At 41.6% G+C, this 25,511-nt stretch overlaps 1 protein-coding gene across 17 annotated transcripts in view; it reads right to left on the bottom strand.

Annotated features, from left to right (window-relative positions):
- Positions 1–25,511, bottom strand: part of LOC140728939 (teneurin-3) — a 2,305,574-nt gene that overhangs the window by 189,994 nt on the left and 2,090,069 nt on the right. For 16 of the 17 annotated variants that reach the window (XM_073048051.1, XM_073048055.1, XM_073048053.1 and 13 more), the window contains one exon: positions 14,754–14,876. In XM_073048051.1, coding sequence (XP_072904152.1) covers positions 14,754–14,876 — 123 coding nt within the window. The remainder of the gene's footprint in view (positions 1–14,753; positions 14,877–25,511) is intronic. The other variant, XM_073048054.1, reaches the window with a different exon arrangement.

Here is a 25,511-nt window from a genome sequence, read left to right as displayed (position 1 = left end):
TAAAAAAATGCATGCAAAAAATGCTCTAATTAACAGTTTTGGTGTTAATGATAAATCATCCAGGAAAAGATTCTGTCTAAATTCTGAAGAAAATGCTTTAAATGCTGATCTGAAATTAAGTGACGCTGAAGGGTTTTTCACTGACTCCAAAATGATCTGAGAATTTTCATTGCTAGTGCTGTAAGTGACACTAATTAACATGTCAGGAAGCAGAGAGAGCCGTCTACTTAATCAATATAAATGGAACTTTACATGCTATGAAGCTGGAATCCCTCTGACCCGCCTATAGGGAGATGACTACAGAAGCTGTTGCCGATGAAATGATGCGGTCCTATTCAACTTACCGTATCACTCCAAGTCAATCACTCCTAACATAGATAACTCTTCTTTCAAAATAACCTTTGGATAACCATGGCTGTGTATGCTTCACCCTTGGGATTTATGAAGATAAAAATAAAAATTTCTAGTGAAAAGGCGAATCTTGATTTCACTTAATTATGAAAATCCACAAGATGCCCATAAAACTCTGAAATAAGAGTATTTAAAATGGAAAAGAATCCTTTCTGTAATGTTTCTCCAGGTATGGCAGTGATAATGAACGTGATTTTGATTCTGAAATGAAAAAGATTTTCAATAAAATTTTAAATGATAAATAAATTTGATTTTCTCATGTAACAAATTCCTGGAATTTCCTGAACAAGAGAAAATCTGCAGAGTGGACAGTTGTGTCGAGCACCCATGTGCTGTCCGCCAGAAGAAGCGGGTTCTCCCAGTGGCCACCCATTTTAATTCCACTTCTCATTCCCAATCTAATATATCAATCCATGGCCTGCTCTACTGTTGTGATGAAGCCACACTCTGGTTGGAGGAACAACACCTTGTATTCCGTCTGGGTAGTCTCCAACCTGATTTCTCAAACTTCTGATAATGGCCCCCCCCACCCCCTCTCCTTCACATTCCCCATCCTCTTTCCCCTCTCTAACCTGCCTGCCTACTAAGCTCCCTCTGGTGCTCCTCCACACATTTCTTTCTTCCGTGGACTTTTGTTCTCTTCAGACTCTTCCCTTCTCCAGCCCTGCATCTCTTTCACCAATCAACTTCCCAGCTCTTTACTTCATCCCTCCCCATCTTGGTTTCAACTACCATCTTGTGTTTCTCTCTCCCCTTCCTCCCACCTTTCAAATCTAATCCTCATCTTTTTTTTTACTCTCCAGTCCTGCAAAAGAATCTTGATCCGAAACATCGACTATACATTTTTCCATGGATGCTGCGTGGTCTGATGCATTCCTTCAGCATTTTGTGTGTGTTTCCTGGAATGCTTTGGTGTAATCAAAGTTAAATTTCATCTCTTGAGCTTTGAGTTTTGCTGAGGAGATCTGTCATTAACAGTCTAACTAGAACTAGGGGACATTGCCTAAAGAGTCAGGGGAGAAGATTTAGGACAGAGATGAGGAGAAACTGTTTTTCCCAGAGACTGGTGAATTTCTGAATTCTCTTGCCCAGGGTAGCAGTTGAGGCTTCTTCACTAAATATATTTAAGATACAGTTAGATAGATTTTTACGTAGTAAGGGAATTTAGGGTTATGGGGAAAAGGCAGGGAGATGGAGCTCAGTTTACGGACAGATCAGCCATGATCTTATTGAATGGTGGGCAGGCTCGATGGGCTGGATGGCCTACTCCTGCTCCAATTTCTTATGTTCTTATGTAAGCCAAAAGTGATTGGATTATCCCGCGTTTTTGACTAACTCTGAGACACATAGTCTTCTTTTCATTATCCCATCCTGGTGTCACTGGACAGAATTTTCATTTTTTTAAAAGGAAATTTTGCGTAACTTGTAAGAACAACACTAAAGCAGAAGTTGGTATATGATTTCAGTGTCACTTCTGCAGTTGTCTCACCCAGAAACATTTGACCTTAAGTGTCTTCCCATTTACACTAACACAAAAAGAGTAAGTGGTGTATGGGTCAATACAGATAACGTGAATGACAGTTACAGAAACAACTCATTGGCCTCCACTATGTAGGATTGGACATCCTTATTAAGTTCAATCACCAATAGATAGAGATAACAACAAGAAGGAAGATTTTATTGGCTGAGAGGAATCAAATGTAACTCTTTTATTGGCCTTGAGGGTCAAACCACAGCATGAAATTATTTGCATGATAGCTGAAACAAAACACATACTTTGCTCCTCGAAAGAACACAATTGAACCTCTTAGATTCTGACAATAATTTTGTGGTCTTATCAGAATCAGGTTTATTATCACCGGCATGTGTCATGAAATTTGTTAACCTAGCAGCGGCAGTTCAATACATGATAATGTAGAACAAAAAAAATAATTAAGTAAATCAATTACAGTAAGTATATATTTGTATATTAAAGTTAGATTAAAAATCATGCAAAACAAATGTTTTTTTTAAAGTGAAGCAGTGTTTATGGGCTCAACGTCCATTTAGGAATCAGATCACAGAGAGCATTTGTTGGTTACATTTGAATTAAATAATTTGATTTGCTTAAGTAAGAATGTGAAGTTGACAGCTTATGCAGCATTGTCACCAATATTAATCACACCTCAGATTAAGATAGCAATTGAAGTCTTCACCCTGGATTCACAGACCTTGAAAATGATTGACACATGCCCCCTTAAATGTTAATTATTATCCTAGTAAAAGAGTATCTTCTGTCATGGAGTCACTGAATGCCTTTGGATACAATAGGTGGTGGATTCGGTCCAGTACATCATGGGTAAAGCCCTCCCAACCATCAAGCATATCTACATGAAACGCTATCATAGGAAAGGAGCATCCATTATCAAAGATCCTCATCACCCAGGCCATACTCTTTTCTCACTGCTGCCATCAGGTAGAAGGCACAAGAGTATCGGGACTCACATCACAGGTTCAAGAACAGTTACAACTCCTCAACATCAGTCTCTTGAACAAAAATGAATAACTACACTCTTTTTTTATTGAGATGCTCCCACAACAAATGATCTCACTTAAAGGACTCTCTTTACCTTGTTATTTCATGCTCTCATTATGTATTGCTATTTACTTATATTTGCATTTGTGTAGTTTGTTGTCTTCTGTGCTCAACTTGTCCTTTCATTGATCCTGTTTACAGTTACTATTCTATAGATTTGCTGAGTAAGCCTACAGGAAAAAGAATCTCAGGCTGATATGTGGTGATATAAATATACTCTGATAATAAAATGTACTTTGAACTTTTAATGGTTATGGGACAGGAGGCCATTTGGCTCTTCATGTAAAGACTGGCTCTCTACCAGAGCAATTCTCTTGTTCCACCCATCACCCTTTTCTCTGCAGACTTTAATTCTTTTTTCTCAAAACCATTTTATCCAATCCCTGTTGAAGGTTGCAAGGAACCTGCCTCCACCGCATCTGAAGGTAATGATTCTGAAGGTAACATTCAAGATTTGAAACACCCACTGTGTAAAAAGATTTTACCTTATGACACTCTTCATTCTTTTCCCTTTTACTTTATATCTGTGATCTCTAGTCCTTCACTCCACCACCAATGTTGACAGCATACTTCTATCAATTCTGTCCAAACCCCTCATCATTTTATGTACTTTTGTGAGATCTCTCTTCAGCCTTCTATTCTGCAAAGAAAACAGTCACAGCCTCTCTAATCTATCCTTGTAAATGAAGGGCCTTCAACTAGAAACATTCTTTTCCATCAAAACAATCTGAGAACATTCAGCAGGCCAGGCAGAATATTGTTTTATTTTCTTATTCCTAGCAGGATGATTTCCAATTTTTATCTGCCACTCTCGATGATTTGTTCACCCCATATCCCAGGTCAGTCTGCTCTGGTGCCGTTTTACTTTCCTCTGCATCTAGTCATTCCTCCTATCAAGAGTTTGACTGAAGAATCATTAAGTCATAGAAGAGCGCAGCACACAAATAAGACCTTATAGCCCACCACACCCATGCTGACACTGATTACCCATCTCTCAATGGTAATCCCATATGGCCCAATTTCATAGATCATAGAACAGGGCACCTCAGAAACAGGCCCTTTGGCCCACGACGTTGTGCTGAATGGTTACCTAAGCTCATTCCTTCCTCTGACACAATGTCTCTATCTCTCCTTTCTTTGTAAATTCATGCACTGATCTAAGAGCCTCTTAATACCTCTGTCCTCCATTACCAACACTGTCAGTGCTTTCCGACCACCCATCCATTCGCTGTGTAAAAAAAAATTGCCCCACCTTTGAATTTATCCCTCTCACCTTAAATGCCGGTCAACTAGTACAATCTGTCTGCTCTATTTATGCCTCTGCAGTAAGTGTTCCCAACCTTTTTTATGCCATGGAGCTTTACCATTAACCAACAGGTCTACGGACCCCAGGTTGGGAACCCCTGCTCGAGAGATATTCCTCTCTTGCCTATCCAATATGAATCTAAATGATTTGACAACTGGGAAATTTACGTTTAAATACCGTAATAAAAAGTAAAAACTAATAATCACGAAACAACCCGATTGTAGTTTAACATCACATCAGGACCAGGATATTGGTCAATATTTGAAGTGCTTAGACCAAACTTGGAATATTGTATTCAGTTCGGGTTGCCTCATTATAAGAAGGATGTGGAAGCGTTAGAGAGGGTGCAGAGGAAATTTACCAGGATGCTGCCTGGATTAAAGAGAATATCTAATTTGGCCAGCCTGAGTGAGCTTTTCTCTTTGGAGCGGAAGAAGGTGAGAGCTGACTTGATAGACATGTACAGGATAGATCAAGTTTATAAACAGAAACTCTTTCCTCGGGCGCCATTTGGATAGTATAAGCATTCTAGGGCTTTTCTCTTTGGAGCAAAGGAAGATGAAAGCTGACTTGATCAACATGGACAAGATGATAAGAGGCACAGACTGAGTGCATAGCCAGAGTCCCTTTCCTAGGCTGGCAATGGCTAATACGAAGGGGCATAATCTTAAGGTGATTGGGAGAAAGTATAGGGGAGATGTCAGAGCTAAGTTTTTTTGCATAAAGACTGGCGGATGCATGGAATGCACAGCCGGGGTAGTGGCAGTTGCAGGTACATTAGGGATATGGCATAGGGATTATAGAAAAATGGAGAGCTATGTGGGAGGGAAAGGGTTAGATTGATCTCAAGAGTAGGTTATAATGTTGGCACAACATCATTGGCTGCAGTGTTCTATGTACTCTGCTTGATCTGCACTCAATCACTTGTGGTGACAATGTGTGGAAGGAGGGCAATTAGCTCTGAGTTCATGCTGGATATTTGGAAAGGCAATTCTAATAGCGCCACTGCCTATTTCCTTATTTCATTCTATATTTTTCTCCTTCAAAGAAGCAATCAATTCCCCTTTAAAAGTCACCACTCAATCTGTTTTCATCACCCAAGCAGGCAGCATATTCCAAATCCCAATCAGTGGTGCAAAATAATAGCTCTACCTCTTGTCACCTCTGTTTCTTTTGCCAGTCGACCTGCTGTGATTGAATTGATGCCAGGACAAGTGTTAAGCTATTCTGTTTGTAGAGAGTAAGAGGTTAAAGAGCAGCAACATGGGGACGATATCATAGTCTACAGCTTCTCCTATCATCTTTAGTTCTCCTTCCAGTCAATATTTAACCAACCTCTTTTCAAAAAAGGTTTACGCGACATGCTATCAATTGATTTTATGCAGAATCTGTTCAACAGCTGAACAAGGGAAAAAAATTCAAACTCTATATATACTTCCAGCATGCTGATTGTGTCCAGTTTATGTTAATTGGTTGTTGAGTCACAGGTGGGAAAGAACGATGACTATTAAAATCCTCCAGCAAATATTTTACTCCAATGCCCCATGAAGAAATCTACACGAGATTCCTTTCCCCCCAAATTAACCATTCCCTTCACATTGGGCACGTTACTGCTTTAACGAGTTAAAGGATTTGACAGAAGGCAACAATTGCAGGGTAGATAAGGCTACAATGATTTTTTTTTTGGAAAGTCACAGTGAGAAGTAATGCTTCCTTTGCTTTTTGGGTGTTTCACATAACTGCAGCATAAACCAGACAAAGGCCGGTGGTAACACTGCTTTGGCTGCAGAGCGGCCAAAGACGATTGGGTTATCGTGGCAACACTCAGGTACTTCTCAGTGCAACACTTGCAGCTGTGGTACACCACAACCCAGGGCTGGAGAGGCCTTGCAAACATCGATTACTTTTCTCCTGATGTGGTCTCCATCCCAATTCTGACTTTGCTATTTCAATGGGTCTGCTGTGTTGATCACTCTTGGCCACCTGGTTTATTGTTGCTTGCATATTGTCCTGCAAGGGTTTTCCACCAGGGTGGAGCAAGTTGACAGGTTAACTGGCCACTGTAAATTGCCGCTGCTGTGAAGAGATGACTGGTAGAATCTTGGAGGTAAGTACAGGGGACTGTGGGGAGAGGAAAAAAAAATCTGGTGGATTTTGATTAGGGTAAATCAAGACAAAAGGGATGGCCCGGTAATGTAGTGTTTACTGTAACACTTATCATAGAACCAGCGATCACTGATTGGGGTTCAACACTTGCTGCGGGAGATTTACGTCCTTCCCATGACCACATGGGTTTCCTGCGGGTGCTCTGGTTTCCTCCCACATTCCTAAGATGCATACTTAGGGTAGGTGAGGTTTGGGCATTCTATGTTGGTGGCAGAAGCATGACAACATGCAGGCTTGCCCAGGACAATCCTCCAAATTTGATTTGATTCCAACAACACAGTTCACTCTATGTTTCAATATATGTGTGACAAAAAAGCTAGTCTTATAAATGGATGTTTGATAGTTTGTGTGGATTCTGGCTGAAGGGCCAGGTTCTGTGAGTATGACTGTAACTGTCTGCAGCTCCAGCAGAATTTCACAGAAGCATGATGCAGTTGATTTAACAGTTATTACTATGGTTATAGAATACCGAAAGAGCAAATCCAAAATATTTTGCATGAAACACCCAAAAATAATTGGATGCAATAAGTTACAGGGGAAGGAAAATTTAATAGACATATTTTACTCCAAAGTTTATTCTTTCCACACCAGAATTTTACATTTCTTGGATCTTTCCATTCTAACTATCAATCCGCTCACCTACTGGAGGGTTCATTCTAGAAAGATGTCCTACTCCAATAGCTCTAGAGTTATATATCTACACATCCTGGACTGGTGCCATGGGAATAGCACTAATCAAGACTTCCAACCACTCTGGGGATTAGTTGCCCTGGAACAGCCTCAGAAACCACGCCTCACCCGAGGATGTGGTTTGTTTGAGCTGGCAGCTTGGATATTATTCATCTCATTGGAGACAGAAGCGGACAAGATCTCCAATGCTGGCAAGAAAGCTGAAACTTGGTGAAGGAAATGAAATGATTATTCCCTCTCATAAATTGATGAAACCAATTCCTTTCCTTTATGTTTTCACCATTTACATGGGAGGTTTCAGAGATAAGTCACATTTGCAAGTCATTATCTCCGACAACAATCAGCAAGAAATTTGACCAGCGATTGTTAATGAGGAGCAGAGAAGAATAAGAGGAAAACTCACATGCTGAATCCATAAAGGAAACTCAATCTATAACCAAGAATAAAATAAATTCACAAATAAATATATGGGTTGCAACTTGTTCCTGTTGGCCTCTGTATTCTAAATATTCAAAATGATTAAATCTTCCAAAAATATCCGAGAAATGTTTATTTATTTTAAGGACTGACAAGTGAAGTTTGTTCCAAAAGTTAACTGGGAACAAAGACAGATTTCCTTCCATCAAATTGTTTCTCTAGCTTTTTGCTTGTTAAAGATTGAGGAAATATTAGCTTGGGTGACTGTTTGACACAGTCAACCCTTATCTCCAAGTATCAAAAGTAGTTGCATACTTGCATTGTCCTTTCCTGAATAAGCTCTATTAACACACATTCAGATATTAGATTCAATAAAGTATAAAGCACCAAGATTTTGTCTATTAATAGGGAGGATTTTCAGTATACAGGTACATCTTTCTCTATTTCTCGTATCATCTGATGTTTATAAAGATAGGTGGAGGGACAGGTATTCTTGAGGAAGTAGAGAACTACCGAAGGACTAGGAGAATGGGCAAAGAAGTGATAATGGAAAATGGTGTCAGGAAGTGTATGGTCATGCCCCTTTGAGAGAAGAAATAAAAGAGTAGACTCTTCTCTAAATGAAGAGAAAATTTAAAAATCTGGAGCGCAAATTGCCAGTCCTTGTGCAGGATTCCCTAAAGGTTAATTTGCAGGTTCAGTCTGTGGTGAGGAGGGCAAATGCGATGTTGGTGTTTATTTCAAGTGGACTAGAACATGAAAGCAAGGATGTAATGCTGAGGCTTTAAGAAGCACTGGTGAGGTCTCACTTGGTGTATTGTGAGCAGTTGTGGGCCCCTTATCTTAAAAGCAATGTGCTGACAATGGAGGGGTTTCAAAGGAAATTCACAAAAATGATTCCAGAATTGAATGGTTTGTCATATGAAGAGTGTTTGATGGTTCTTGGCCTGTATTCACTCGAATTCAGAAGAATGGAGGGTGACCTAATTGAAACCTTTCGAATGCTGAAAGACCTTGATAGAGTGGATGTGGAGAGAATGTTTCCTGTGGTGGAAGAGTCTAGGACCAGGGGACACACCTCAGAATAGAGGGGAGTCCTTTTAGAACAGAGATGGGGAAGAATTTCTTTTGCCAGAGTGGTGAATCAGTGAAATTTGTTGGAACAGATGGCTGTGGAGGCCAAGCCTTTATGCATATTTAAGGCAGAGGTTGACGGATTCTTGATTGGTCAGGGCATGAAGGGATACGGGGAGAAAGCAGGAGATTGCGGCTGAGAGGAAAATTGGATCAGCCATGATGAAATAGCAGAGCAGACTCAATGGGCCAAATGGCCTAATTCTGCCATTTTCCTAAGGTCTTTATAATGACAGAAATATATTGTTATTTTATTGCTCATTTGTAGTGCCTGCAAGTGGCCTGTCCCTTTAACACCTTCCTGCCTCAAAATTCTATTGCTTGCAAACAGTGCACTGATGCTCAGATGTAAGCTTCATTCTTGCCCAAGGCAAATGACAAGGCACGGCATGCCTTTGGAGCTGAAAATGCGCTGACTGGCCACAGGCCAGCTCAGAGCCACTCCAATGGAACGTGGATGCAACAAGAGTAGCTGGTGGCAATTCCAGGAGGGACAGTGGGTGAAAGCAAGCAGCAGGTGTTGCTATTTCACCCAAACTAGGGCAAGTCAGCAGAGAAAATGCACCCTGGGATGTCTGAAATGCTGGGGCTGTGCGTTGCTGTAAAAGAAAGATTTTTACACACACACACACACACACACACACACACACACACACACACACACACACACACACACACACACACACACACACACACACACACACACACACACACACACACACACACACACACACACACACACTCTCTCTCTCTCTCTCTCTCTCTCTCTCTCTCTCTCTCATGTGCCTAATGTTAAGATTGCCTATCTTTTCACATAAAATTATTTTGCAATTTTATAGAAACACTAGCAATCAAGCATCAAATTTTACATTGCTATTAGTGGAAAAAATCATTACACAGTAGGCTTTTAGTATAATAAAATGTCAACAAGGCTAATTGATGAGTAAAATATCACTGATGCCAAAATGTTCAGCTCAATAGCCTACTATTTAAGGACATTAGGATTGACTTGACTGCAATGAGCTGGCTTGTTTAGGGGCGAAATGAACACCTTCAGAGTGCCTTTCAAATATAGGGTTAGATAATTGAGACTGCTTATAAAAACTAACAAGACAGAAATGTCAAGGATCAAATGTAACAGTAAAGCAGTGTAATCACAGATTTATTTAGTGGGGGCAGATCAAGATGGACCATCACAAATTACTCATTCAACAGAGAAAATCTGATAATATCATGCCCTATGATCTATGGGCCTAATTTAGATTCGTAGCTCTAATTTTTAAATTAAAAAAAGACTTCCATTCTGCAGCAGATAGTGCACAAGGTGACATTTAAAACTTCCCAGGCATTGAGAGGAGCGTCTTTTCTACACAATTTGTAGTGTTGACATGCTCTGATTGATACAGGAGAAGAGGAAGCTATTTAACACGTTGTACTTAGTTCAATCTTTTCCAACTGCTCACTAGTTTGTGCCATTTTCCTGTTCTAGCCCAAAGCCATGCAGAGCATCTGAGCATCCCTGAGTAATCTTAAATTAATTAAAAATCTCTGCCACTTCTAGAAATAAATCTTTGTTATGTATATTGTAGTGTATTGTGGTCCTTATTGACAGAGATTTAATTCCTTATCCCTCACAGAAGTTCTGGTTAATAATGGCTGGTACAGAGTGTCTTGGATGCTGGTCGGTTTCAGCTCATTGGTCAATTCTCATGACAAAGATTAAAGAAAACCTGCACACACTGACAGTCTGAAATAAAAAACAAAACTTGCTGGACGTACTCAGCCGGTCGGGCAGCATGAAGCTATTGGAACTGAAACATTATCTGTCTCTGTTTCCATGGCCTGACCTGTCGAGTGCAGCATTTTCAAGTTTTATTTGTAGTCTTTAGGATCTACCTGTTCTGGACTCCAGCTACCTCTGGAATTATTGGTACAAACATCCCCTCAGAATGTCCACAACAAGTACAAAGAACAAAGAGTAAAGAAACTGACCATTTGTCCTAACAGGTTCCACCACGCAAGCTAGCCCCACCCCAACACACACACACACATATTTCTAATCAGGAGGAGAAAGCTTAGCTACTTCATTTTCCTTTCCTAAGTAATACAACCACAGTGTCAAATTGGCTCCTTTAAAGGCATTTTGAGTCATCAGATTATATCTTCAAGTTCCTTTTCAGAGCCTGAGTGTGACTACAGGATTAAGATTCAGGTACACCAATGCTTTCAGAAGGGCAATGTAATGGAGCTCTGGGCAGCTGAACTGTAGAATTATAGAATTCTGCAGCAGAAGAAACTGACAGAGGAATGGTGTTGGGGCAACATGGTAGCGTTACACTGTTACAGTACATTTCCATTTCTCCTATGGTCCACTCTCCTCTATGATCAGGTCCCTTCTTAATCACCCCTTTAACTTCCCCACCACCCTGACTTCATCCATCACCTTTCAGCAAGCCTTCTTCCCTTCCCTCCACCTTTTTATTCTGGCATCTTTCCTTCCTTTTCAGTCCAGAAGAAAGGCCTCAATCTGGAACGTGGCCTGTTTATTCACTTTTATAGATGCTGCCTGACCTGCTGAGTTCTTCCAGGATTGTGTGTGTGTGGCACACTATTAGAGTAGTAGATAAGTTCGGAGTTCAATTCCCACAGCTGTCTGTAAGGAGTTTGTACGTTCTCCCTGTGAATTGTGGGTTCCCTCTTGGTGCCCTGGTTTCCTCCCACATTCCAAAGATGCATGGTTAGGGTTAATGAGTTGTGGGCACATGGATAATAGGGTTAATATGTTGGTGCTGGGAGTATGGCGGCTCTTGCAGGCTGCCCTTCATTGATTTGATTTGACGCAAATGACATATTTCACTGTGTGTTTCATTGTACATGTGACAAATAAAGCTAATTTTTAAACAAAGTAATTCTTCTACCCATTACTTCTTGTACTCTATGACTTCCTGCTATGTAGAATAGACTCTTGATCTCACAATCTACCTCATTATGATCTTGCACCTTATTGTCTACCTGCACTGCACTTTCTTTGTAGCTGTTATACTTTACTCTGCATTGTGTAATGCTCTGTACTTTGCTTCTAGGAAACATGGCTATCCCCCACCGTTTCAGACGCAGCAGTGCAGCTAGATGCCTTCATCATTCTCCACAAAGACAGGACAGCTCAGTGTAAAGGCAGAGGAGGTGGTGTATGCTTTATGAATAATTCATCGTGATGCACAAATGTGGCAGTTCTGCTCACCCGATCTGGAACATCTAGTGGTCAAACGCTCTCCTTTTTATCTGGCAAGGGAGTTTTCCGCCATCAACATTCCACCTCAGGCCAATGTCAGGCAGGCACTGGAGGAACTAAGCTCTGTACTGAGCAAGCACGAAACAGTGCACCCTGATATTTTCTCTATCAATGCAGGGTATTTGAATCAGTCCACCTTGAAGAAAATCTACTGGGGTGATTGATAAGTTTGTGGCCTAAGGTAGAAGGAGTCAATTTTAGAAAACCTAGCACATTCCTTTTTCAACATAGTCCCCTCCTACATTTAGACACTTAGTCTAGCAGTCGTGGAGCATACAGATCTTGGACCTCCAGAAAGTATCCACAGCAGGAGTGACTGATAAGTTTGTGGCCTAAGGTGGAAGGAGATGAGTTATACAGCAGGTTAACTCTTTCAGTGATTATGAAGAAAGTTTGAATAACTCATCTCCTTCTACCTTAGGCTACGAACTTATCAATCACCCCTCGTATGAACAACTACCACCAACATATTACCTGTGGAGCCAGAGGAGCCAATACACTTGACCACTGATATACCAACATCAAGAACACTTATCATGCCATCCCCTGCCCGCACTTTGGAAAGTCCAATCACCTGGCTGTACTTCAACTCCCAGCATCTAGGCAGAGACTAAAGACCAGAGCACCAGTGGTGAGGACCAAGGAGGTGCCTTGAGTTGGTGGACTAGACAATATTCAGGAATTTATCTTCAAATCTGAATGAATATGCCAAAATTGTCACTGACTTCATCAAGACCTGTGTAGATGAGTGTGTGCCTTTGAGAACATATGGACATACCCAAATCAAAAGCTATGGATAAACCAGGAAATTCATAGTGTGCCAAGGGCTGGATGTGTGCCTTTCAAGACCGGTGATCCAGGACTACACAAGAAGTTCAGTATGACCCACGGGAGGCTATTTTAAGAGCAAATAAAAAACTCAGTTCCAACTGAGGTTAGAGATGGAATTGATGCACATCAGCTCTGGCAGGGTTTGCAGGCCATTACATCCTATAAAGCAAAAGGTAATATCATGAGTGGCTGTGGTGCTTCCCTCCCAGGGGAGCTCATTGCCTTTTATGTATGCTTTGAAAGTGAGAATAAAACCACATCTCCGCAAATCCCTGCAGCATCTGGTGACCCCGTAATCTCTGTCACAAAGGCCAACATCAGAAAGTCTTTCAAGAGGACGAACTCTCATAAAGCAGCAGACTCTGATGGTGTACCTGGTAGGGCTCTGAAAAGACATCTTCAGTCCGACAGGACTGTTCAAGGACATCTTCAGTCTCTCATTGCTGCATTCTGATGTTCCTAGCTGCTTCAAAAAGGCGGCCTTATACCAGTGCCCAAGAAGACAGTTGCACTCATATCTGCTGTGATGAAGAGCTTTGAGAGGTTGGCCATGACTAGAACCAACTCTGACTAAGCACGAACCTGGATCCACTGCAATTTGCCTACCGCCACAGTAGGTCTACAGCAGATACAATAGCACCGGCTCTCCATTCGGCCTTGCATCACCTGGACAATATGTTAGGCTGGCTGTTTATTGAGTACACAGCTCAGTGTTCAACACAAACATACCATCAGTTCTAATCAACAAGCTCCAAAAACTGGTCCTCAGTACCTCCCTCTGCAACTGGATCCTTGACTTCCTCATCAGGAGACTACAGTCTGTGCGGATCAGAAATAACATCTCCTCATTGACAATCAACACTGGTGCATCTCAAGGATGCGTGCTTAGCCCACTGCTCTACTCTCCCTACACATACAATTGTGTGGCTCGGCACAGCTCAATCACCATCTATGAATTTGCTGATGACATGACTATTGTTGGTGGAATTTCAGATGGTGTGAGGAGGCACACAGGAGCAAGATAGATCAGCTGGTTGAGTGATGTTGCAACAACAACCTTGCACTCAACATCAGTAAGACCAAGGAATTGATTGTGGACTTCAGGAAGCAGAAGTTGAGGAAATACACATCTGTCCTCATTTAGGGATCAGCAGTGAAAGAGTGAGCAGTTTCAAGCTCCTGGGTGTCACCATCTCTGAGGATCTATCCTGGGCCCAACATATTGATGCCATCACAAAGAAGACACGTCAGCGGCTATATTTCGGCAGGAGTTTGAGGGAACTTGATATATCACTAATGACACTCGCAAATTTCTACATATATACCACAGACAGCATCACCACCTGGTATGGAGGGGCAACTGCAGAGAATCAGAAAAAGCTGCAGAAAGTTGTAAACTCAGCCGGCTCCATCATGGGCACTATTCTCCCCAGCATCAAGGATACTGTCAAAAGGTGATGCCTCAAAAAGGCGGCATCCATCATTGAGGACCTCCATCATCCAGGACATGCTCTTTTCTCATTGCTACCATCAAGGAATAAGTACAGGAGCTCAAAGGTACACACTCAACTTTTCAGGAACGTCTTCTTCCCCTCCACCATTAGATTTTTGAATGGACAGTGAACCCATGAACTATTTTCCTCTCTTTTTGTGCTATTTATTTAATATTTTAAGATATATACTTATTGTATTTGATAGGTGTTTTATTATTATGCACTACAATGCACTGCTGCTACAAAACTAGAAATTTCACAACATACGCCAGTGATATTAATCTTGATTCTGATAATGATTTCACCTGCATGAATAGTATGTAATACAAGCTTTTCACTGTACTTCAGTACATGTTTCAATAATAAACCAATTCCAGTGCCTCTGTGCTGTGAACTTGGGTTATCCTTTGTGTTGTTTATGAAATACTAATTTCTTACCCCCGTCACCTGAAGTCGCAGTCAAGACATTGGTCGGTGAGGTCTCAGTCTTCACTTTTCCATTTTCAAACGTGTAGTTATCAATCTGCTGCAACTGCCAATTCAGGCCGAGGAGGTGCATTGCTGATGAAACAGAAAACAAAGAGAAAGTTCAAGGTCTGGAAATACTTCAATGCAAGGCAGCTTGGATCAAACAGTACCTGGAATTCTTGTGACTTTCTGCCAGTGTAAAGGTGATGACAACTCTTACGCGCGTGACACAAGGAGCAAACAAAAAATGCCCAATTTTTTCCCCCATTTCCCCCTCAATTCTCTCAAGGTAATTAGCAGTCTTGAGTTTGTATCAACATGTCTGGCATTATATGAACAGTGGACTGGCTTCCTTCGCCTGGAGCTGAGGGGGAGTGCCTTGTCGGCTCACTGTAACATAGTAGATAGCGCAACGCTATTACAGCTCAGAACGTCAGAGCTCAGAGTTCAACTCTGACGCCATCTGCAAGAAGTTTGTATGCCCTCCCCATGTGGGTTCCTCTGGGTGCTCCGATTTCCTCTCATATTTTAAAGGTGTACTGATAAATTGGTGATTGGCTCGGTTTATATACATGGGTTGCTATTGGTGAGGCTCATTAAGCTGGACGGGCCAATTCCACACTGCATCTTCAACTCAAACAAAATAAATAATGAAGGGCAGGATATACTTTGTCATAGCAGATGCTTTTCAAGCTAAGGAGCACAGATTTAAAGTAAGGGATAAGAGGTTCAGAAGGGATCAGAAAAAGAAATTTTTCCACTCAGAGATTGTTGAAAACTTGAAAATATAGCCTAGATAGGTGCTAGACAAAGGTAGTCTCACAGTATTAGATAGTTCCAAAGTTGAAAAAGTTCAAAGTAAACTAATTATCAAAGTACATACATGTCACCTGAGATTCATTTTCTTGTGGGCATACACAATAAACTCATAATAGAATCAGTGAAAGACCGCACTAACTGCGTGTTGAACCAATGTGCAAAAGACAAACTGCAAATAGAAAAAAAAGAAATAATGATAATTATAAAAAAAATAAATCAATAAACAATAAATAATGAGAACATGAGATGAAGAGTATTTGAAAGTGAGTCTATAGGTTGTGGGTCCATTTCAGTGGTGGAACAGGTGAAGTTATCCCCCTTTGGTTCAAGACCTTGATGGTTGAGGGGTAATAACTACTCCCGAATCTGGTGACGTGACTTCTAAGGCTCCTGTATCTTCTTCCTGATGGCAGCAGCAAGTAGAGTGTCTAGGTGGTGGGGGTCACTGATAATAGATGCTGCTTTCCTGTGACAATGCTCTGCATAATTGTGCTCAGTGGCGGAGAGGGCTTTACCCATGATGGACTGGGCCATATTCACTGTTTTTTTGTAGGATTTTCCACTCAAGGGCATTGGTGTTTCCATACCAGGCTGTGATGCAGCCAGACAATATAATCTCCACCACCCATTTACAGAAGTTTGTCAAAATTTTAGATGTCATGCCAAATCTTTGCAAACTCCAACGGGAGTAGAGTCACTGTCGTGCTTTCTACATAATTTTATTTACGTACTGTTCCCAGGACATATCCTCCGAAATGATAACACCAAGGAGTTGAAAGTCGTTGACCTTCTCCACCTATATTGAGGTCTGACTCATGGACCTCTAGTTTCCTCCTCTTGAAGTCAATAATCAACTTCTTGGTCTTGCTGACCTGAGTACGAGGTTTTCAATCTCCCTCCAATATGCTGATTCATTGCCACCTTTGTTTCGGCCTATGACAGTGGTGTCATCAGCAAACTTGAATATGGCAATGAATCTGTGCTTAGCCACACAGTTATAAGTGTTAAGCGTGTAGAGCGGGATGCTAAGAACACAGTTGTAAAGCATCTGTGCTGATGGAGATTGTGGAGAATAATGTTGCCAATCTGAACTGACTAGGGTCTGCAAGTAAGGAAATCGAGGAATCTAAGTGCACAAGGTGGTAGTGAGGCTAAGGTCTAGACGCATCCTGATTAGTCTTGAGGGTACCTCAATGTGCAGCTCATCACCAGAGCACTGAAGGCTGCAGATCAAGTGCTGGTAAACATAATGAGTATACTATAGATAGTGCTGATGTCAGAGTGGATACGATGGGGGGAGGTGCCTGTTTCTGTGCTGTCTGCATTAGGGTGAGGGTTCTATGATTCATACTGAAGTACAGTTAGCTCAGGTTTAACCAAAAGGGAAGAAATATCACTTATCTGCTTTCCAAATGGTATATACTCTTCCTGAAAGAAATCTAATTGTGTCAATGAGCAACACCTCGTGAAGAAAGACCATTTAGTCCACCAAATCAATGCCAACCATTTATACCGACCCTACAGTATTTCTATTTTTGCCCACATTCTTATCATTTCCCCAGATTCTACCACTCAACTACCCAGTATGGAAAATCAACCTACCAACCCACGCATCTTTGGGATATGGGAAGCAGCCAGAACACTCAGAGGAAACCTGTACAGTCGCAGGGAGAACATACCATCTCTACATGAGGAATCTCGCACAGTCACAGGGAAACATACAATCTACATGAGGGATCCCACACGGTCACAGAGAGGATGTACGATCTCTACATAGACAGCTTCCAAGGTCAGGAGGGAATCAGGGTCTCTGGTGCGGCAAGCTGGTGGCCCTATTTGCTGCACCACTCTGCTGTCTAACAAGTTTCAAGGCAAGATTTTTTAGTGTCATTTCCAGTACACAAGTGTAAAGGGCAACAAAATAATTGTTACTCCGGATCTGATGCAGCTAAAAATAAACACAATAATAAAGAAAATATAAATTCAGAAGATAGCTTTTATACATAGATAGACGTAGGAAATCTGGGGGCGGGGGCAGGAAGAAGAGTCAAGAGTGAAGGATGATGTGTGCGTTTATGTTAAAGAAGGAGAGGTCCATTACAGAAAGGCTGATAGAGTAAAATAGAAAATGGCCGAATTAAGCACAAACAAAAGATGGATGTAAAGAGGGTGAAACCTGCAGAGGCATTAGCTGAAATGTTTGAACTCAGAGTTGAATCTGTAATATGTGCAGTAAAACAATCAAGTGCTTTCCTCTAATCTTCTTGAAGTTCATGGAAAGGCATAGGGTCCTGCAGAGAGGGAAGGCAGAGGGAGGCATAAAAAGAATCAGGCAGATGGAAGTCTGGGGACCGTCTTGCTAATTAAAAAGGGGCGCTCTACTAAATGGTCACTCAATCTATATTTGGTCTCCCTGGTGCCACCGAGACCACATTGTGGGCAGTGAATGCAGGATGAACCACAAGTAGAAACATCCCTGTGCCTGGGGAAAAAACAGTTAAGAAAAAAACACAATGTGGCACATTGCCAAATGATCTTCAGCCAAGTCATTTGCATGTTGATGACAGATAAATGCGGCATCTGATGAAAAGATTTAGTATCAAGCACAAAAGGGTCAAATTAATTTAATGCTAAATGACATACTAGGATTTTTTTTGTTGTGCAACAGTCTGTGTGCATATTCGGAGCTTATGAATAACTAACATACGGTTACCAGCTTACTTTCATGTCCCATATTAAATCTGACAGGATTTCATACAAAGCACAACATGTGGCTTAGAAAGCTTTGAGCGAAGCAGGAAGCAAAACTTGCAAAATATTCAGAATGCTATAATCAAAACAAGAAATGAAGATGAAGCACACAGAAGTGAAGATGCATAGTCATGTTCACCCCTTCTGGGGCTTTTGTGTGATTATGCATGCATAATTCTCCATAAATTAGCCTTTATCTCAAGCCTCCTGCTGAGTTCATATGCTTCCTGGCTGATAGCAGGCGAGTCATCGAGCAAGTTTTCAGACTATTACTACATTCTGTGCTGCTTCCAAGAAACAGGATCCTTGCATTATCCCACTGAGTTTGAACCACAAATAAAGAGACTTCTTAGCTACAGGTAATGCATTATGGATCTGGCATGGATGCACTATTGTCTAAAAATGCAGCATAAGAGATTTTGTTTTTTTTATGTATGTTATATATCTTTACCATATTTTTATTGCACCCTAAGGAAAATTAAACTCAAAGAAACACTGGAAATCCTTAAACGAGGAGAAAAAAATCATGAAGATTAAGAGCTGTCATGGCAATTGTTATTAATGCTACATTATCAATTAGCACAGGCCAAAGCAAAAAAAAATATCACTTGGCTTGCAAGAGACAATGTTTTTGAAGTCCATGGGCTGGGCACTTTACCAAGGTAGTGTCTCAGGCATTCATTTCAGTTAATCAACATCATTCTCGGGATCTGCTGCTCAGCACTAGTGACAAAGCTCGCAAATTTATCGTGGGCAGAGTGCACCTGAGAGGTTTGACAAACAAATAATTTTGTGCTCTCTGGTCGTTTTATTCAGAATTCATTTTCATTATCATTCCACTCCAAATCTTCTCCTCTCCAAATTACACATCCCTGCTGCAAAAGAAGATCAAGGAATCAATGCCAGCTTGGTTCCTCTTTGGCAACATTGACTTGACAAGCAAGTCAGCATTTCTTTCTAGGGTAACCACTGCTCTCTTTCTGTGGAATGGCTTTCTCTCTATTACAGAGTCCTTCTCAGTTAAGCATTGGCCCCTCCTACTGACTAGCAAGAGAATAGAGATAGAGAAATAGATCCCAAAGGAAATTACAGTGTCACAGTAGCATGACAAGAGTAAAGATATACAACAATATTAGAAGAAAAGTAAGAAAGAATAAAAAAGTAAGTTACCTCAAACAGTCTATCAGGAAGGGACCATCACTTCCCCACCCATAGGTTGACTTATCAAAGAGCCTAATGGCCGAAGGTAAGAATGACCTCATGCAGCAGCATAGTTGTCTTATTCTATTACTAAAAGTGTTCTTCTGTTCAGCCAAGGCGGCATGCAGAGGATAAGAAAATCTTTCAGAATTGCCAGGATTTTCCATTGGGTCCTTTGTTCTACCACAGCCTCCAATGCGACTCCTTTAAGACAGCCAGCCTTTCTAATCATTTTATTGAGCCTGTTGGCATCACCCTTGTTCATGCCATTGCTCCTGCACACCACTGCATAGAAGATTGTACTGGCGACAACAGACTGGTAGAACATGTGAAGGAGAGGGCTACATATACCAAAGGACCTTAGAATAGAGGTAACTCTGCCCCTTCTTGGATATAGCCTCTGTATTGGTGCTCCACTCAAATCTGTCATCCAGTTGCACCCCTAGGTAATTTGGGGGGGGGGTGTTGTTTATATGCTAGCAACTTTGAACATAAGTCAAAGATTTAGATTCAAGATACAAAGAAAATTTATTATCAAAGAATGTATAAATTATACAACCTTGAGATGTGTTTGCTTACAGATAGCCACAAAGCCAGAAACGTTAAAGAGCCAAATTAAAGAAATAAAAAGACCAACCACTGATGCACAAGAGGAAGGAAAGAAAAGTGAATAACAATGTTTTGAGTCCTCAGATCCGAACCCTGAAGCAGCCTCCCGGAGTAGGCCTAAAGCCTCACTTATCAGTTCATCACATTCGCAAGCACGGAGCATGGCAGCCTCGCAGTCTTCATAGCCTCAGTGCCATGGAGAGAGGAGTGACCTTTGCAGAGAGCGAGCAAAACAGGCTCTCGCCTAGGATCCTGAAACCCTGTCTGTTTGGTCTTGGCCAGCGTTTAAACTGACCAAACAATGGAACAGCAAAAGGCTCTGGCACCCTGGACAGAAGAGAGACCAGGGGTTCCCAACCTTTTTTATATCATGGACTAATACCATTAAGCGAGAGATCCATAGACTCCAGGTTGGGATCCCCTGATTTTGATCATAAAGCTGGTAAACAGGTGGAGGGAGGCATCCATAAACTATGTCATAGTTGCTGCTTTAAAAACTGCTTGACTGAAGTCAGACCACAGAGGTTTGAGTGCATGAGTGAAAACTTGAGTCAAAGAATACTTCAGAATGGAAACTAGCTCCTTGGTCCACAGAATCTAATCTGACTATCATGTGACCTTCTGTACTTTGGTGATTCAAGTGTTCACCTAAGGATCAGCAAACCAACTTGCTTGATTCAGGCACCGTGCAAACAATCTTCACAAGAGCAGTGATGCTTTCCACAGAAAATGTGGCAGCTTCTGCGGCATAATTATGGTAGCCTATAGCAGCTGAGATTAGGCTCCAGACTGGTGTCAGGTAGCCCTTACAGAGAATACTGAACATAGAACAGTACAGATCTTTCAGCCCACAATGCTGTGCGAGCCGTTTAACCTACTCCAAGATGAATCTTGTGCTTCCCTCTTGCATAGCCTTTCATTTGCCAAATGTTTTAGGTCATTAGTAGGAACTCTTGTGGCAAATGAGTAGAAAGACGGCGTGTAATAAAGTTCTCTTTGAAACCAAAGAAAATGAATACATTTGTTTTAGATGCAGTTCGCAGGGCTCCTCCCTGATGCCTGCAGATAGTAAGACATCTGTTGTTGTCAGTAGAAAAGATCCTGTAGCAAGGAATTTGAGAACCACAGCAAACCCTACCTGAACTGAAACCGAGGAATATCAGTATTGCTGAACGCTTTCTAGATGTATTTGGTATATCCCTTGGAAAGCCTGAAGATGTGATTAAATTGCTTAACAAAAATGTCCAGGTTGGATGTGGGATCTCTGGGAGCAGGATCTTTGCAACTGGCATGTCTTTGCCTCCTGCCCCCAGATTACTGACTGACCCTGCACTGTTGCCTGTGGTGTGACCACTGATGCACATCTTGGGGCGCACTGCAGTAGCAGAGTGCTGGAGGCATCATTCACTTTTAGCTGAAGCAGACCTTTCAGTCAGCTCCAAAGCTACCCATTCCAAATTCCTAATGGCAGCAGAATTTACCTTTAAGTAATGGGGTAAAAGCAGCACAACACAAAGTAAAGTACATTTTTTTTAAAGAACAACTACAGATGTTGGAATGCTGAAATAAAATCTGAAAGCACTGAGCAAATCAAACAGCTTCTCTTTAAAGAGAAACATTATTTACGTTCTGGTTGAAGACTTGTCTCCATAAATACAACGTGTCACTCGTTGAAGTCACCATTTGGATATACAAGCTCAAATTCATTCTAGCAAGTGTAGAGAAGGACCTTGTGGGATCTGTGATGTCATTATGATCACATCTGATCCTAGGCATGAAGTTTACATGCCTGTTCCAATTTCCCCGTTGGAACCACTTCACCCAGAAATGATTGCTTGAGCAATGTACACTGGGTTAACTTGACAGGGCAGTGCAGTAGCACACTTAGCTGAGCTGTGGCTTCACTGCTTAAGGAGCATTCAATTCTGATCGCAGGTGCTGTCTGTGAGGAGTTTACAGGTTCCCCCTATGACCCCATACCCCACCGTCCCATGACCCAAAGTTGTGCAGGGAACTGGGTGCTGTAAATTGCCCCTACTGCAAAAGAGAGTGGTAGAACCTGGGTTGCGTAGTGCAGAGGGAGTTGATGGACTAAGACAGTAGACATAGGAACAGAATTAGGCCATTCAGCCCATCAAGTCTGTTCCACCATTCCATCATGACTGATTTATTATCCCTCACAACCTTATTCTCCTGCCTTTTACCCATGACCTTTCACACTCTTACTAATCAAGAACATATCAATTTCCACATTAAATATATCCAGTAACCTGACCCCCACGGTCATCTTTGGCAATGAATTCCACAGATTCAACACCCTTTGGCTAAAGAAATTCCTCCTCACCTCTGCTCTAAATGGACGTCCTTGTACTCTGAGGCTGTGTCCTTTAGTCCTAGAGTTCCCCACCATAGGAAGCATCCACTCTTTGTGGACAACACAGTAGCGTAGAGGTTAGCACAACGCTTCACAGTACCAGTGCCCCAGGTTCAATTCTTGCCGCTGTCTGCAAGGAGTTGACATGTTCTCCACGTGTCTGTGTGGGTTTCCACCCACGGTCCAAAGAGGTCAATTGGTCATTGCAAATTGTCCTGCAATTAGGAATTAGGCCAGGTTTAAATCGGGGGGGAGATTGCCGGGTGGCACAGCTCAAAGGGCCGGAGAGGCCTGTCCCACACCAATAAATAAATGTGGGGAGAAAAAAAACTTGAAGTAGGGTAGAGTTACAAATAAACTCTTCTCAGGCTTCCAGCCAGGTACAAGTATCGATTATAACCTTTGCTTCAGTGGCAAACTCTGCCACCTTCTTCAGGGATGTTTTAATTGGGTGGGCTTGATAGGCTGAAAGACCTGTTTCTGTGCTGTATGACTTAATGAGGTACATAAAACATATACACAATAAAATCTAATTTCTATAAAGGCAGGGCAATTCGTTTTGCCACATAGTGTAACCAGAAATGCAGATGCCAATGCAGCTGAAGATGTTAAAGACACGGTGTGGCAACATTTTCAAAATGCAAATAGGACCGACGTGTGACAGAGATTCTTTAGAAATAATAATTGGTTAGATGTCTGACGCTCACTTGTTGTTAGAAAGTTCAGCTGGGTCATGTTCCTGGACAACCAAATGATGTTCTTATGCTAATGCTGAGCTATTTTGCAAATGTCAAACATGACAAAAATTCCAGAAGATGAGGCTCTAGAGATCTGAGGCAACTGCAGGTTGTGCTCAGCAGAGCATTAAAGTGAACACTTCCATTTGGAGAGAAAAATGACCATGTTTTATGATCAGCTGACCAGCCAAGCCCACTGCAGCGGAGATAATGGAGTGTAGATTGTCAATTATGGTGCATAATTACTGGTAAAACTGTAAATCGCACCCCATGCTCTGCTGCCAAGCTTGCAATTAGAAGAAAGAACATAGAACAGTACAGCATAGGACAGGCCCTTTGACCCACGATGCTGTGCTGACCTTTTTACAGACTCTATGATTAATCTAACCCTTCCCTCCTACACAGCCCATAGCTTTCCATTTTCCTTTATCCATGTGCCTATTCTTAGCAATTCTGGTAGTGCCTTCCAGGCATTTACCATTCTCTGTGTAAAAACTCTCCGTCTGACATCTCCACAAACCTTTTCTCCACTCACCGTGATTGGATGTCCTCTACTATTAGCCATTATGAGCATAACATCAGAATGTATCGCTTTGTTCTGAGCACCCACTCCATCCAGGTTCCACAAGGGTACGATGCTCCCGGCATCATCTCCTGAGAACCAACGCAGATTGGGGTGCCACTTAATCGAGCGCCTTTAGTCTGCCCGCCTCCAAAGGCAGGGTTTCCCAGTGGCCACCCACTTCAATTCAACTTCCCCATCCCATTCTGATATGCCTATCCATGGCCTCCTCTGCTGACATGATGAGGCTGCTCTCAGGTTGGAGGACTAAACCCATCTGACTAGCCTACAACCAGACAGCATGAACACTGATTCTCTAATGTCTGATAATATCGCCCCCCCCCCACTTCTTCTCTCTTTATCCATTCCACATTCTGGATCCTCTCTCAACCCTTCTCTTCTCATCTGCCCATTACCTCACTCCAGTGCCCCTCCTCCTTCCCTTTCTCCCTTCCTCTATTCTCCTCTCCTATCAGATTACTTTTTATTCAACCCCTTACCTCTTCCACCTATCACCATCCAGCTTCTTACTTTAGGCCCCCCGTTCCTCACCCACCCACTTTCCCCTTCAACTGGTTTCACCTATCACCTGCCAGCTTGTACTCCTTTCATTCTTCCCACCTTCTTATTCTAGGTTCTGCCCCCTTCCTTTCCAGTCCTAATGAATGGTTTTGGCCCAAAACTTTGAATATTTATTGCCCTCCAAAGATGACTCCTGACTTGTTGAGTACAAGATTCAAGACTGTTTAGTTTAATTTCCAGTACACGCGTGTAAAGGAGAATAAAATGCAGCATAAAACATTCAAAAAGATAAGGAAGACATTAATTTTAAAAAAAAATACGCTGGGTTCCGGTTAATTGGGCCATTAGTTAATCAGGGAAACCACTTATTTAGGGCAACTCTTAAAATACAAAAACTATTCAAGAAAATAGCTGGGATTCCCTTCACTTAATTGGGACACTATGCTGCTTAATTGTGGAGGACACTAATAAGCGAGCAGTTTTTAAATAATGTCAGTTGAGTATGTTTATGTTAAAAAGCAGTGATTTTTGTCACTGAAAGTTGGCAAGCAGTAAGCAGTACGACTATTCAGAACTGATTTGCTGACCGTGATATCGAGCATTCAGGCTTAGAGATGTCAGAAATGGGCGGGAGTGAAAATGAAACGACTTCATTATTTCAACCAGTTAGGGACTACGAAGAATTTTGAAGGTATGAGCATCATCGTGAATGTTACAATGAAAATGAAGATTTGGAAGTACAATCATCAATAGCATTGCATTAAGGCTGTCCACTGCCTACACTCAGTGTCCGAACTGATTCTGCTCCTTTAAGTCAATTAAAAGAGTGAGTCAGATGAATTCCTCCGTTGATAACTATTAGAAGCTAAAATGCAGTCTTATAGTACTCCAGTAGTATTAGTAGTGTTCGAACTTGTTCTGTATTTCATTTAAATACATAATTTGTTACTCAGTTCAATAGTAGTTTGTCTTTTTTTTACATCTTTTTAACTATTTCCATGAGACTTCAGCTAATTTGGGTACCTACTTAATTGGGCCAAAATGGACTGATCCCGATGTGTCCCCATTAACCACAATCCACTGTAAATACAACTTGTGTACAATGATTGAATTAATGTAAATAAAGTGAGGCTTGGCAGAAGACTGACTGTACA

The sequence above is a fragment of the Hemitrygon akajei genome, chromosome 6 (assembly GCF_048418815.1).
Source record: "Hemitrygon akajei chromosome 6, sHemAka1.3, whole genome shotgun sequence".
Lineage (NCBI taxonomy): Eukaryota > Metazoa > Chordata > Chondrichthyes > Myliobatiformes > Dasyatidae > Hemitrygon > Hemitrygon akajei.
The sequence above is the reverse complement of the archived record's forward strand: the minus strand, read 5'-3'. Positions and strand labels throughout refer to the sequence as shown.